This window comes from Corvus cornix, chromosome 1 (genome assembly GCF_000738735.6).
Source record: "Corvus cornix cornix isolate S_Up_H32 chromosome 1, ASM73873v5, whole genome shotgun sequence".
NCBI lineage: Eukaryota > Metazoa > Chordata > Aves > Passeriformes > Corvidae > Corvus > Corvus cornix.
Genome location: NC_046332.1, coordinates 44,517,744 through 44,532,175, shown reverse-complemented (window position 1 = coordinate 44,532,175; position 14,432 = coordinate 44,517,744). Strand labels below are relative to the sequence as shown.

The window sequence follows — 14,432 nt, the reverse complement described above, 5'->3', positions numbered from 1 at the left end:
CATATGTGTGAAACTGAGATACTATTTTTAAATCACTAAAGGCACATGAATGCAAATGGAAGATGCAGCAGACTGAATCTTCCAAAAACAAAAGGTTATTGAGGAACTTTACCTTGCAATGCAACAAGCAATTTGTTAGTAATGTCAAAACAGACAATTATAGAATATTGCACAAATAAGACACTGTAGCTAATCAGTTTTAAAGTGGTTTTGTTGGGGTGGTTTTTTTGTTTGTTCTTCGGGTTTTTTCTTTTAAATTCTATGTCTGGTTCTCTAACAACAGAATAAAGAAAATTACTAGCACAGATGGAAACTGGCATATCCAGCAACTATCCTTACAGTGCAACTGATTTGGACTTTAAATACATTGCTTTGAAGGAAATAATCCTAAAGATAACAGTGTGTGCAAGCTATTAGTTAAAAGTACCAATTAAAAGCAAAACTTCTCGCCAGTATTTTTTCCTGCTGGCTGTATCTCTCATTATTGCATGGAGCATCATATTCTTCCCACTTCTTTAAAATCCAGAGATATCTTAGTACCACAATGCATCCTCCTCTTCAGCTGTCTCTTAGAAAAGCCACCGAACGCTGCATCACCCTTTCAAGACTACAGACTAGTAGTACTCCTCTACTACCAACCAGGCAACCTATGTCCACTTGGCTAAATAGTTTACAAAAAGGAATGGACAAAAATTACATTCTTCTTGGCTGCTGAACTACAGGAAGTAAACTTGAAGATGATGCTGCTGTTTTATTAAAAAAAGTTATCAGGTAAGAAATTTTCCACACTACAGTCAAACATCTCCCACATCTCTGTAACTCACGGAAAATAATGATCAGTGAACATTAAGTAAGGGGAAACAAAAAGTCAAAAATTCCAGCCCTTAAGACCTAAATGCTTGGAAAAGATGGGGGTTTTTTTATAGATCACTGACTGCAGGACTTCTTGCTGAAGGAGGCCTCTACAGAAGATAAAAAAATCCATTTTTATAAAACTTCAGATGTTGACGGGAGACTGTTATAACCCTGAAGAGTGCTAAAGCAGAAGTCCAAAGACTTTCTTTTGCAACATCATGAGCAAAAATCTACAGATTTGTCTGAAACTCTTTTATGTGTTTGTTATAGGTAACTTAATCTATAGGGCCAGGGAAAATTTAGTTTAGCTTCAAGATCTTGTGACTTCAAACAAAGAGCAACCAAAATGCCTTTCTTAGGTCCTTAGTAGTCTGCAATCCAAGATACACATTTTTATTACAATGCTATGGGTTTGGACTAAAAGAGTAAGACTTTCTTTGTAAGGAAAAAGTTATTTGCCTTTGGCAAAACAGATTCTAAGCTCAAACAACTTGGTCTTCTTTTGCTCAAGAGAAATCCAGAATCAACATTAACAGTAACACCCATGCTAGCTTTGTAGATGTGACCATGAAGTGAGCTTTGATTTACAGCACATTCTGGATGAGTAATACAAAAAGCACTGGTTGTCTGACCTTTCTAATATCAACACTAAGATCCTGAGGGTTTGTTCAACCTAACTCCCCTGGGGACTTGGGGTTCATGAGTATAAGCACTGCCTAAAACAAACAGCTGACAGTCCCAACATTTCGAACAAAAGGATCCGAGAAAAATCCTAAGTCCCTCAAGATTTCTGATACAGCACCAGACCCCCAAGTTACAGTGTGATCAGATGGAAACCTCTACTGCTTTAAAGTAACTCTGAGAGAAAACAGCTCTTACTTTCAAGAAAAGTATAAGCACAGTTTATTTGGCTCAAGCTACACCAGTCTTTAATTACAGTCTTTTTCAAAGTTCTAACATCATCCCACAAGTTGGCTGTCTCAGAAAGACCCCTAAGGACCATTTTCAGAAGTATCTCCAACTCAAAATCTGAAGCAAACAAAAAACATGTAGGTGAGCATCTGCTATCTTAACATATCCTTAATTATGCTATTAGAATTCTGGCTTCCAAGCAAAACCCAACACAAAACCTATCCCTTAAGACCCCTGAATTTTGGTTCCCCACATAAATGGCAGAGAGAAGACAACAATCTAAACACATGCAAGAGAATACTGCTGGCAAGACAACACCCAGGCAGTTCCTCAAAACCTGTACCTCAGGGGAGCTCCAGGTTAGGAGAACTTCCTTTCTCTTGGAAGATCCAAAAACTACCAGGTTCAGCCCTGCAGAGTTGTCCACAGCAGAAAACCTGCTTCACTTGACTGACTGCAGACCCAGTGCAAGCAAGCTACTAAGAACACGATCCTATTCTACCAGCACCACCTACCTGAATGACAGGAAGTTCAGAACATTTCTACACTGCGTAGCTGCATAAAAAGGAATGCTGAAGCAGAAACAATCCTGAGTCCTCAACACCAGTCCCTTTTCACCACAGGGAATAGTATCTTTTATAGAAAGTAACTGTTCCATCCTAAAAGCAGTTAGTTTTTTTACCTCTGAAAGGCTGTCCTTACTAATCTACCTTTGTCCTTCAAGGACCATGCAAGACTTGCTGTTCTCTCATCTTGTAGTAACTTCAACTGTTACCTGTTTTAGAGAAGAATAACAACAGGCCTGTAGCATCGAAGCTACATCTCAGAAGATTTCTGGAGCTATGTTCCACCCAGATCGTTCTGCTGTATCTCCCTCTGTACTGATTTGCATGCAAAACCTCTTCCATACCCACACTGCTATCACCTACTGTCTCTGGATTCATAATAAACATCATTATTTTTAGGAAAACAGATGCAATGTATCCTAATTCTGGGTTCTGCTTGGATTACTGTTAAAGCAGACCCGACCCTCTCTGTGTAAAGAGAAGCTGTGTACATCCCTTCCTTCCCTGTCTTCACTTTAAGAACCTTTTATTATTATTCAATCCAACTTTCATACAACCTCAGTTTATCCTAGTATTTCCTCATATTAGGTTACTATCTCCTTCCATTCTCCTTCTTCCTACTCCAATCCAGTTACTCATGTTTTGCTTATTCTTAAATCTTTTCAAGTTGATTATTCTTTCAGGTTAGTAAGAAGCATCTTTATAAGCTTTTTTCTTTCTGTGCTCATAATCCCAGCATGTTAAATTGCATCACCCCTTATCTGCAACAGCCAGTGCTATCTTTTCTTTAAAAAGTATCTCAAACCTCTTTAAAAGATACAACAGTGGAATTAACACTGAAGAACGATAATCTAACAAGGACCACTGGTGTTGAACAATGCACAGGATTTCACTTGGTATTTACCCTGTTACAAATTATCTCTCCAGAAAGAAAACCAAAAATTTTAAGACTCAATACATGTACAGAAAATTTAAATGATGTTGCCTGAACACTATCAATGTTCTCCCTCTACAGACAGAAGGAAGATACACAAAATCTCTTCCACAGCATAGTTCTATCTTTCCATTTCTCAACTACAAGAACACTGTCAGAAATGTCAACATCCAGGTTAACAAGTTAAAACTGTCAAGTAATTTCAGAAGAGATGCATCCAAAAAGCACTAATTGGAAACTACATCTACAATGAGACTACTCCACAAGCAGAATACTACAAGAACCAACTGTCCAGCTCTTCCATGTGCATTTATCTAGGAGGTGCAGAACTATGCTTTCCTTCAGCATAGTCAAGAGCCTTCACTTGGTGCTTCTGTAGCAAGGGAGCCTGTTAAATATTTCCCAAGTGACTTTTCAGAATTGAATATGCTGTCCCTTTTGCCTTAACTCATTTTTATAAGCAAAAAAGATTATTTTAGCTTTTACAGTAATAAATTTTGGAATAGTCATCTGCAGTTCCAAGATTTAAAACCAGACTAATTAATCAGATTACATGGCCTGAATAACTGTGCTGTCCCATCAGAGCTCCCTGAAGAAAACTGCCCTGGCTCAAAGGGATGCCAGGGACGTCCCACTGTAACTTCTGTCCATAGCAGTCAAAGGAGGTCATAGTGTCTCAGAAGAGCCCAGGCACCTCTAAATCCCTCCAACATTCACTGCTACTTTTCTACTAACCCAATTTGTGAGAAAGGAATATCTTCCTGCAGTAACAATATGACTCTTGCAATTGTGAAAGACCATTTTTACAGATAACGCATTTTGCAGTATTTAAGACATGTTCTGCTTTTCACTTGTCTCCTTTTGCCAGGATATCCCAACTCGGCACCAAATAAAACTTCAAATGAAAGCCACAAGGAAACTGACATTTCAGGTTAGAATTTATCTCGAGGGACACTGCCAAAAGAAGTGGTCATGAGCAAAACCAAACTCAGCACCATAGAAAGAACAAGTTATTTCAACATGGTAGGCCTCTATCAAGAGCTGTAGAAAGGGACATAACAACTCTGTGAAGCACAAATCCACGAGTGTGTAAAACAGTGATTTTGTACTGTCTTCAAAAATTTCTGTATGCTAGGCCAAATTCTGTACATTTTGATTTAAAAGCAGTATCGGTGTCTCTAAAACAGATAGTTGCTAATGTAAACTATTTAAAAAGTTGTGTTTAAACAGTTTCTGTAGCTCTCACTTTAAAAATAATGAGACCAAACATCAGGAACAAAGAGATTCATGCAGGCTTGATGGCAACTCCCTTCGTCTAGAGGGAGACAGCAGCTCGGCACGGCAGGGCCAGTGCACCAACTCTTCCTTGGCCCACCCAACAGAGAAGCCCAGCAACTATAACTAAGTCTTAGCAATACTTCATATCACATGTCAGTTTTTAAATTTTTTTTTTTGCTGTTTCTAATAACAAAAGGAATTGGTATAAATATGAGGTGGTATCCTAATTGATTGTGAAACACTGATATGTAAGCATCTGTATAAAATTTAACACACACGTCTAGGCTATCTCAGTATCTGTAGTATTTTCATGTAAATCTAAAAATTCATCAACTAATAATTTCATAGTATACTTTACCAAACAATCCACTGTGCAATAGTGGTTGGAAAAGTCCCAACCTAAAATCTATAATGCTTTAACTGAATATACACTCCTTTCCTAGAGGAAGGTACAATTAATCGATTTCCTAAATTTATTTTTCCACTTATTGGCTTTACAGTGTTTTAAACGAGGTTATCCCTACTTAGATGAAACATCAGAGACGTTTTCAGAGAAAACTCAATGTCTACACTGAGTTTCATTTGCAGAAGCTGTAATTCCCAAGAAGTTATTAGCATGCTATCAAGGTGATAGTACAGTTGCTAGTTTCACAGCTGTCTATTATCTGTATTATCCATTTGAAAAGAATTCCCAAGCATCAGATAACTGAGTTACTCCACAGCTTAATGACCTTCTCCTGCCTAGAAGCAGACTACCAGATATGAATCAGTGTTATTAAAATTTGCATTATAAAATTATTAAGCCTGTGTTGTTTAAGTCATAGCACTTAGTTCTACTGGAAAGATGAATTAACTAAGTCTACAAGTAAAACAAAATTATGGTGATACTCATCATAAAATAGTTTCATTGCTGGATTGCCAAAAACTGATTTGTTCTGCCAGACTCTCAGAAGGAATAACAAAACCAAAACAAACTCCTCTCCCCAAAACCCCTAAATCCAGTAATTTGAAGATTTCCTCAGGATTAAAAACTTGTACAGCCTATCCTCAATTGTCACTCATGCAACTATGCATACACAAAAATCCACAAGCTACTTCTTACTTTAGCATACATAATATGTATCTTATTCAATTTAGATACAGATATTTTGGAATGTAGCATTCTAGAGGCAAAACACCAGGACAGTTCAATTTCCAAAGCCACAGCAACAGGGGAAAAGTTTAAACTCTTACATCTAGTCCATTCAGGTTGTTCATTCCCCACATAGCATCTGATTTTTGGACAAAACCAGAAAAAACATACTATACTCCATGAAAGAATTAATAACCATCTTTAGCACAAAATCTATGTCAGTTCTAATTACACCTTACTGTAATGGAGGTTTCAGCTACTCCCTGCACATATTTTTAAGTGTCTCAAGAGAAACATATAAAGAAACAGAGTTGGAACAAAACCGCACAGAAATACTGATCCAAGAGGCTTTAATGTGAGTTCCAGGGTTTGTGTGTAAATATATACTGTATATGCATGTGTGAAAAAAACCCCTCAGGTATAAAGAATGGGAGCAATGACGACATCTTCAGTACTCCAGCTGGGCAGCTGGAAGCAGTCAAGAGATATTTGTGGTTGATCTTATATATGCTTTCCCCTCAGTTTGCACGAAGATGAACATGTAAGTACACTTGCAGAAATTTCAACACATATTTAACTTCTGATTTTATCTAGGAGCCTTTTCTAAACACTCCCCTGAAAATTCCCTGCATTTTTCCTTGAGAGTTCAATTTCTTCCAAAAATGCCAGCAATTTTTTTCACTGAGTACCTTTGGCTATTCCTTCTCAAATTGTGATTACATTGTCTTCTGATGAAGAATAATTGCATGCTCAAAAATATAATCTGTGTTGGTGAGGTTCCTTGAACATTTTGCAATATTAAAACCAGAATGGCCTCCATATCCAGCAAGCATTTGGTACTTGTACTGGTTTCGTTATTTCACAAACAGTTGGACATGTATCTGGAAAAAGGCTTTGAAATTAAGGACAGATTGGTTATGTTTAGGTGCCTGGAAAAGGGGGAAGAAAAATCTATCATGTCTGATGATGGAACTTCTATTTGTTGACCTCCACTCAGTCCACCAAAAGTCCTGGCCCTCTCCTTCCCACATCAGATCTAAGCACTATTAATTCTTGGATTGCACTATTTCTGCAGCCATTGATGACAACTGATGGTTTTCCTTCAAAATAAATGGTCTAGGGTTCCTTCAGAATTTCTGTCCAGGTCACTGGTTTATTTGCAACAGGAACACATACAGCTCTTTGTCATATGCATCACAAAGTACACCTCACCTACAGCTGGCAGGTATGCACTGTATTTATTCAAGTTACAATCTACTTAATGGTGCTTTTGACTATCCTCTCTCTATTACTCAGTGGTTCAGATCATCACAGTAAGCTGATAAACTTTGTCTATATGGTAACATTTTGCATACTCACCCTCATAAATACAGTATTTGCTCTTGAGTTGGCAGTCCAGCACCCGCAAACTCAAGACCCACACTACAACATCTGGCAATAGATTCCCCCCACTTAGTATCTATATTTACACAAGAGAGACTGTTTTTATTTCTTTTCTTCCTCAAATTTTCCAATAGGAAACAAGTCCTCACTTACTTCAAGCCTCCTCATACAGAACTAGTAATGGCATAGCTGGCATTATGAATCCTACTCATTTCCTTGTAACAGCCACCAGGTTTTAAAATGAGGGAGTTGCAAATGTTCACACTAATACAACCATATACTTTAATCTCCAGAAAAGCATCTTGCTCTTGTTTGAATGTATTCTGTGGAATTGTTTCATTCACAGGAACAGTTCCTAGCTAGAGGTTGCTGAGCGATGCAACAATACACTGTAAGGCTGGGCCTTAATTTGCCCGTTTTTTACTCTCCAGCTATCACTTCACAGTCCAGAACATTCTTCAGAAAGAAAAGATTGCAGAGTCCCGAGTTGTAAGGGAATGGCATGGAGGAAAGCCTACCTCCAGCCCTGCATTCCAACCCTCTCCAGCATAGCAGGATCCTCCTACAAGTAAGCTGGCACATCTGCTATTTAATCTGCCTGAAAGCAGAGATCTTCCACAGGTCTTATCAAATGACATGGAAAATGTTGTTCTTATAACTAAAGAAAAAAATATTCACCATATTTGTGAGTGATAGCTCATCCAAACCTGTAGTTAAACTTCTAAGATCATGATTAAATACCAGTATCAAAGGAGAGCTCACCAGAAGTGGAAAGGATAGGTCCTTCCTTGTTAACTCTATTCTGCTTTTTCTATTAAAGCTGTGCTTTAATGCAACTTAAAAGAATCCTAGGCCCATAGAGTCCCCTTTTAGTTTGTTTTGTTTTTCAAAACTCAAGTAATCAGTCAAGCAAATTGTCATGGCAGTAATCAACACACATCAACAGGCATCATTCAAGTTATTGCTTAAGTAACCATTCTAAGCCAACGTAGAACTTCTACTGTTGTACTTAACTTAGAAAATACTAACAGAAGAGAAAGCTTGGTGTTCATCAGCGCAGTTAATGCTGTATATGCACTACTGCATACATTTTAAAAAAAGAATGTATAACTTTTTGTGCATATGTATATATGCAATGTGCATACATATGTGCATGTATTTATACACATACACTGAAGAGTGCTACCCTTAACCTGTAATAAGTGGTGAAAAGCTCTAAAGGCAGCTCAGATAAATTAAAAGGTACATGCACTAATAATAACAGGTACAATCGCTTCAGTAATAGCAATGAAAAGACTTCTGATTTAGCCTCAAGTAAGTACAACAGAATGAGTTGTTACCTTATTTTAACATTATATATTAACAAAGTAAGTCAACTGCAGTAGAACTATGACCAGTACCTCAGGAAACAAACCAAATACATACATACATACCTTCACTGCAAAAGGGTCTTTTGATACCAGAGAAATTCACTGTTTCATGGAGCGTTTTCTCTTCTTGACAGTATTCACAGTATGTAACTATGCAGTGCAGTTTCTTATAATCATCAGAACATGCTCTGCTGCAGAACTGATACACTTTGTTCTAAACGCAAAGTTGCAAAGCATCGTGAATAAGGTTAATGGATAAAATATTAAATTCTGACTAGTGCAACTTGAAATAATAATTGCCATTAAGACAACTTATAAAGTAAACTGAACTGCAAACACATGATCAGGATATGACTTCTAACGCTAAAATTTGTAAATCCAAATTAACCTGACAGTGCTACAAATACTCATCATTTCACATGAAAACACTGAACAGAAAGTATGCCACTCAAACTTAGCATATCCTCTTTAGATACTTCTCTCAGTTCATAATGAAGTGTAATAATGGTCTATCATATCTACAATAACTGAAGATGAAAGCAGATTTCAGATTTACAGCTGAGAAAATATATTTTTCTTTAAATTCCACAGATACTACTTATGAACAAAGACATTCACTTTTATCCACACTGAAGTTAAATGATATTCTACAGAACCAGGTAGATTTCAACTGAACTTTTTAAAGAAGCTTCAATACCTTATAAAATAGCTAGAAAAACTGTACTAGAGTTCTAAGTTTAAATTTTTAAACACATCATCATTCTAGTAATAACAACACCAACACCCCCCCTTACCTCCCATTCCAGTACTTCTGGCTTTGAACAGAAAGAACTTTTGCAATAATTACATTTCAGCTGAATATCACTGGGAGAGACAAACTGACCATTTGTTGAAGACTGAACACTGAGAGTCTGAAAAACATAAATACATACATCACTAAAAAACAGAGTTACTTTTAAAATGTGGGTTGCTTTCAATTAAGCTTACAGTGTTTGAGAATTTAGGAGTTTATTTAATAAACTCAAGAGCATTTCTGGCAAAAGCACAGCAGGTTGGTTCTTTACCTTAATTCCTTTTCCCTTGTCATCTCAGGTTTTCCAATTTTGAATCTTTACCCTTGCTTCCACCATAATTACTTGAAGTCATTTTTTTTTTTACCTTACCTTTCTACTGTCTTTTATTTAAGGGTAAATACCTTTTTTTGTAAAAATTAAGAAAAAGTATCCCAAAACTGATTATTTTTGTTAATCACAAAACATGTATTTTCAGATAAATACATTTCACAGCTGGCATTATTTTAGTGACAAAGACCAAAAAACATTTTCAAATCCAAATCTCACCAAGGCAGATGATGTATCAGCACCTTACGTAAGCATACCACTTGAAAATACAAAATACTAAAGTAAAAGGCTTTCAGTGAGAAAACTCACATCTACTCAGATTAAGAAAAAACTAGCTAACAGTCCTAGGCAGTCTCAATCCCATGGCAGGAAGATGCAATTATTCACACAGCCAGCCCCTAAACAATTCAGGGTTTGAAGACTGAGAAAAATACTACAGATTGCACGTGCAGGTATGAGAATTTAATTCTGTAACTGAGTAATTTCTTTAATGCATTTCTGAGGCAAGCAGTAGATAAGATAACTCAATTATACAGTACCTGTGTCTTGCAGTATGTCTTATATGTGCCTACAGAACACAGTCTTTTTGCATATTCCCTGATTAAGCAAAAACTATTGGTGTATTACGGACGTGACGGTCAAGACAAAAAATTTGAATCAGTAGTAATCACAGACACTTGAAGAATCCAGGAAAAACTTCTTACACCTGTCTTCTCAACTAACTTTCCCACACTATTTGCAACAAAACAAATATATTTAAAGACAAGTTCTCTTCAGGCAGATTTGTTGCTACCTCTCTAGCATATAACAGTGAGAATTCAAAACATTTCTGTTACAGGATACTTTTCTTCAGACTCTCATGTTAGTAAGGGTTCACCTACACTAAAAAATAAATAAAGAATTGTGTTGAGACTTATTGCTGATATAAACCCTGATCTGTGCTGGCCATGCAAGCACTATGATTTTATGCACATGCATTAATTCTGTATCAAGAGTTTGCAGACATTAAGTAGTGATACACATTTCCTAATCACAAGCAGGACCCGAGAACCAAATGCCAAGCAGCAAAAAGATGACACCTTTACCTCAATGGCCCATTGGCCCCTAACAACTTTATATATATAACTTTTATAACCACTTTTTTCTGATGCCCACACACAGTATTATCGCATTTTTCCCATTATATCCAGCAAATGTCCCTGTGGCTGAGGAAGGTTTGCTTCACTTTGGCTGCTCTAAATAGCTGAAGACTTGCACTACCACGAGAACAACAAAAGCATTTTTAACTGCAAGGTCCAACCTGTGCACTTCAGCACTTGCAGGTTTCTTCACAGAGCAAACACCATGTCAACACCTGCTACTGTGTGGGTTATGGAAGCACAGTGATAGCTCTTGTTGAAAACAAGAAGGAATCAGGAAGCAAGTATACCCAGCACCTCCAGTTCAGGAATGTCCAGTTCACAATAAATAATCAGTAGCTTATTTTTCCCTAAACAGCAAGATCTTCAACTGACCCAGTAAAAGTACCCATTGAATTACTGGTTTAAAACAACACACCTTGGGAACAGTTCTGTCTTTTAACTCTGCAATAACATCCTCCAAGACAAAGCGTGGAAGATTCAGTCTCACTACCACCATCTACCAAACAAAAATCACATAAAGCAGCTGTTCTCTCTCTTTCACTCTCTTTCTTACAAGATCAAATGCTCTTACAGGCTGGTTGCTCAAAGAAGAACATACATAAACTGTACAACAAGCAGCTCAACTGAATCTTTCCAATATTTCAATACATTAAAAGAACAACTAGCCAGAAGCAAAAGGTTATTTGTAAGATAAAATTATAATCAATCCTAAAGTTCTGTAAAACAAACTTACCCATTTCTAAACCAAAAGGACAAAAATATTTGCAGAAGGGAGGAAACACAGGCCTGAAATAGCAAGTATTCTGTTCTGAGAAGGATAACCCTTAAAGAAAAAAGTCTAGGAAGAACAGGTACAGCAGGAAAAAGGGATGAATATGAAGCCAGAAAATTAAGACAAGAGTTATCTCCATTAGTAAACACTGAAAAATACAAAGCACCATATTAAATCAACCATTTTTTCAATTTGGATTCAATGACTTACATGTCACTTAGGTACAAAAGAAGCCTCAAGGGAACACTTACAGGCCACTGCTCACATTGTGGTATACCATCCTTTCCACCTAAACACTAAATGAACAGGGGAAAGAAGGTGTTCTCATACATTCAACTCCAACCTTATGGTGAATACATTTTATTCTTCTACACATTGACTATACAAAAGCTATCAAAAGTTAAAATCCAGCAGTGCTGGTAGAGCAAACTAACTGTAAGCAAGTCACCACCTACCCGTTCTTGGTCTTTACCGAGAACTCACAGACTGCAAGGCTGCTTCAATTAAACTCCACTACAACACAGATGAGAGATCCACATGCAGCACTGAGTGCAACAGAAACATGAGCACAGGGTCTCAGTAAGATCACAAACCCACAATCAGCACTAAATGATCTGGCAGTTCTATTCAAAAATATTGCTTTATGTTGACTTATGTGCAAATCCAAGAAGGCCCAGGTTGAATTTGTCATTCACTGGCTGTATTTGTTCCGAGAGCTCTTGGGGATGCAATTAATTGTAAAATCATGTACAATAAAGTAGATGCTAAATGAGTTTGCAAGAAGTATTACAGGTGTGTCATTACATACTAACAATACGCAGCTATTCTGTTAATCAGTTCCACTGACACCTACCAAATTGGTTATGATGGAACCACAGAACATGGCTACATGATAAGAGGTCCTACCCAGGACCCAGAAGCAATTAAAAGACTGATTTGCTGTCCAGCTGACAGAAAACAGCAATGTTCAGTGACAAATGGGAAAACCCTGCATGGCTGTAACTGTTGAACAACACATGAGGAAGCAATTACCAATTATCCAGCATACATCTGGGAAAAATGTTTTTACATACAAAAATTGAAACATATTCTTTAAAAATATCCTTTGATCACCTAGAGATTAATGGCTACAACACATTTCACTTTAACCTTAAGCCATACTATAACTATGATGCTTTCAACAAGCATAGCAGCCTCATCCAGAGTGCATGTCATTAGCCTTGCAACACTCCAGTTTCTAGCCACAATTTAAACTAGTTTTAAGCTAGTTTTGTCCATGACTGAGGCTCTAACCTTTCATTTCAGAAGCAATCACTATTCTCCATGGCAGACCTTTGTTAGTACTACATTCAATATGAGAATTTTGTTACAGTATTTAGTACCAAAGAGGCTAAATTGGTTGATCTTCAATGCGAAACAGCAAGGCTGACATCCATGAAGAGGCTGAGGTGGTAAAAGTAAGATGAGCAGTGATACTGCTTTGTATTTTCTAACAATATAAAGCAGAAACCGGTTGTTATTATCCAATTTTGTAAGTTTAAGACAGCAGCTAGTGTTAGCATTATGGAACAGTACTTTGATCAAAGAAATTGTTATGAGCCAGAAGCACCTGCTATGTTAATTGTAATTCTCAAGCCTGTATATATAAGCAAGTTAGTTTAATATGCAAATACTTAAACACAGGCACACAAATATTTAGGGAGGAAAAGATTTAACACAACAGCTAACCTGAAATTTAGCTACACAACTGGAACTGCAAAAGTTGTACAGTTTTCCATCAGGCATTGTGGCTTGATATTGAGGTAAAGAGTTTCGTTTACAAAAGTGGCAAATAATTTCCATACCTAAAAGAAAAATGTAGTTTACAAACAAAATAAAACAGAAAATAATAGGGGAAAAAAAAAAGAGTATTACAGGTCAGCCCTTTCTAGTTTTTCAATGTAGAAAACTAAGATGTCTGTTTTCCAGTCAGCTTCTGCAAGTCACACAAAACAAAAGAAATAGCAAATTTGATAAATACTTTCACTAAAGATCAGTACTAAATATGAAAATACACCTTTGTCCATAAAATTCACTGGAGCATTTTCAACTTCAAGTTGAGATCTGCTTTGTATAGTGAAGAACACACGTTTTGAGTTATTTACCAGATCAAAAACTTTAGATAGAGAGTACCTATATGCATTATAACTACCTCCCTTCTTATCCACCTCCTACTTGCCTGAAAAAAAAATCAGGGTGGGATTCATACAAGAATTCAGAGAATATTAATTCATATGCAAAAAAACCCTGCACTATCATTCTGTGACACATCAGAACACATCCTTCAGCATTTTTTTCCACAGGAAGCCTTAGGACAGCTGAAAATTCTTTCCAACATCATGAAAAAAGGCCAGTGAGGAAAATGAATCCTCATGGGTAATCTACTGGTATTCAATGGAAGATGGTATTTTTCTTTTTTTTTTTTTTTTAAGAAGTTAAAAACTATAAAGCCACATCTGCATAGACTAACTGTAAAACAAATGCACCCACCCCCAGTGTTCAAACTTAAAAAAAAGTCTACTCTTAGCAGTGATGAAAATCCATCATCCTTTTCACTTACTTTGTGATTTTGCATATTTTGATTTGTGTGTGTTCATGCATACAGTTGAGCAGTATGGCTCCATATATCCATTAGGTCCTATGCACTGAGTCATATCAAAAAACCTGCACTGAGCTCTGCAGCCAGTACAGGATGTTAATTGGCCACACTTCTAAAACATAAAACAAAGCAAAACAATGCATTAGTTAAAACTACGCTTGGCTTTTGACTTAAATTATGGTCTAAAAAAACACAAAGGAAAAGTTGTATTTCTGTCATCTGCTCCCTCATCAGATCCTTCCTATATGAACCCTCCTGATCATCCTCTCAAGAGCATTTAGCACTATGGTTGGGTCTTTTACTCCTGGGAAAACGCCAGCTGAAACTAA

At 36.8% G+C, this 14,432-nt stretch overlaps 1 protein-coding gene across 9 annotated transcripts in view; it reads right to left on the bottom strand.

The window, feature by feature from the left end:
* The window catches only part of ZMYM2 (zinc finger MYM-type containing 2), an 87,230-nt gene that overhangs the window by 29,120 nt on the left and 43,678 nt on the right, over positions 1-14,432 (bottom strand). For 8 of the 9 annotated variants that reach the window (XM_039564827.1, XM_039564852.1, XM_039564840.1 and 5 more), the window contains 2 exons: positions 9,225-9,341; positions 8,494-8,644 (listed from right to left, as the gene is read on the bottom strand). In XM_039564827.1, the coding sequence (XP_039420761.1) occupies positions 8,494-8,644; positions 9,225-9,341 (268 nt within the window). Of the gene's footprint in view, positions 1-8,493; positions 8,645-9,224; positions 9,342-13,193; positions 13,310-14,064; positions 14,216-14,432 lie in introns of all 9 variants that reach the window. The other variant, XM_039564870.1, reaches the window with a different exon arrangement.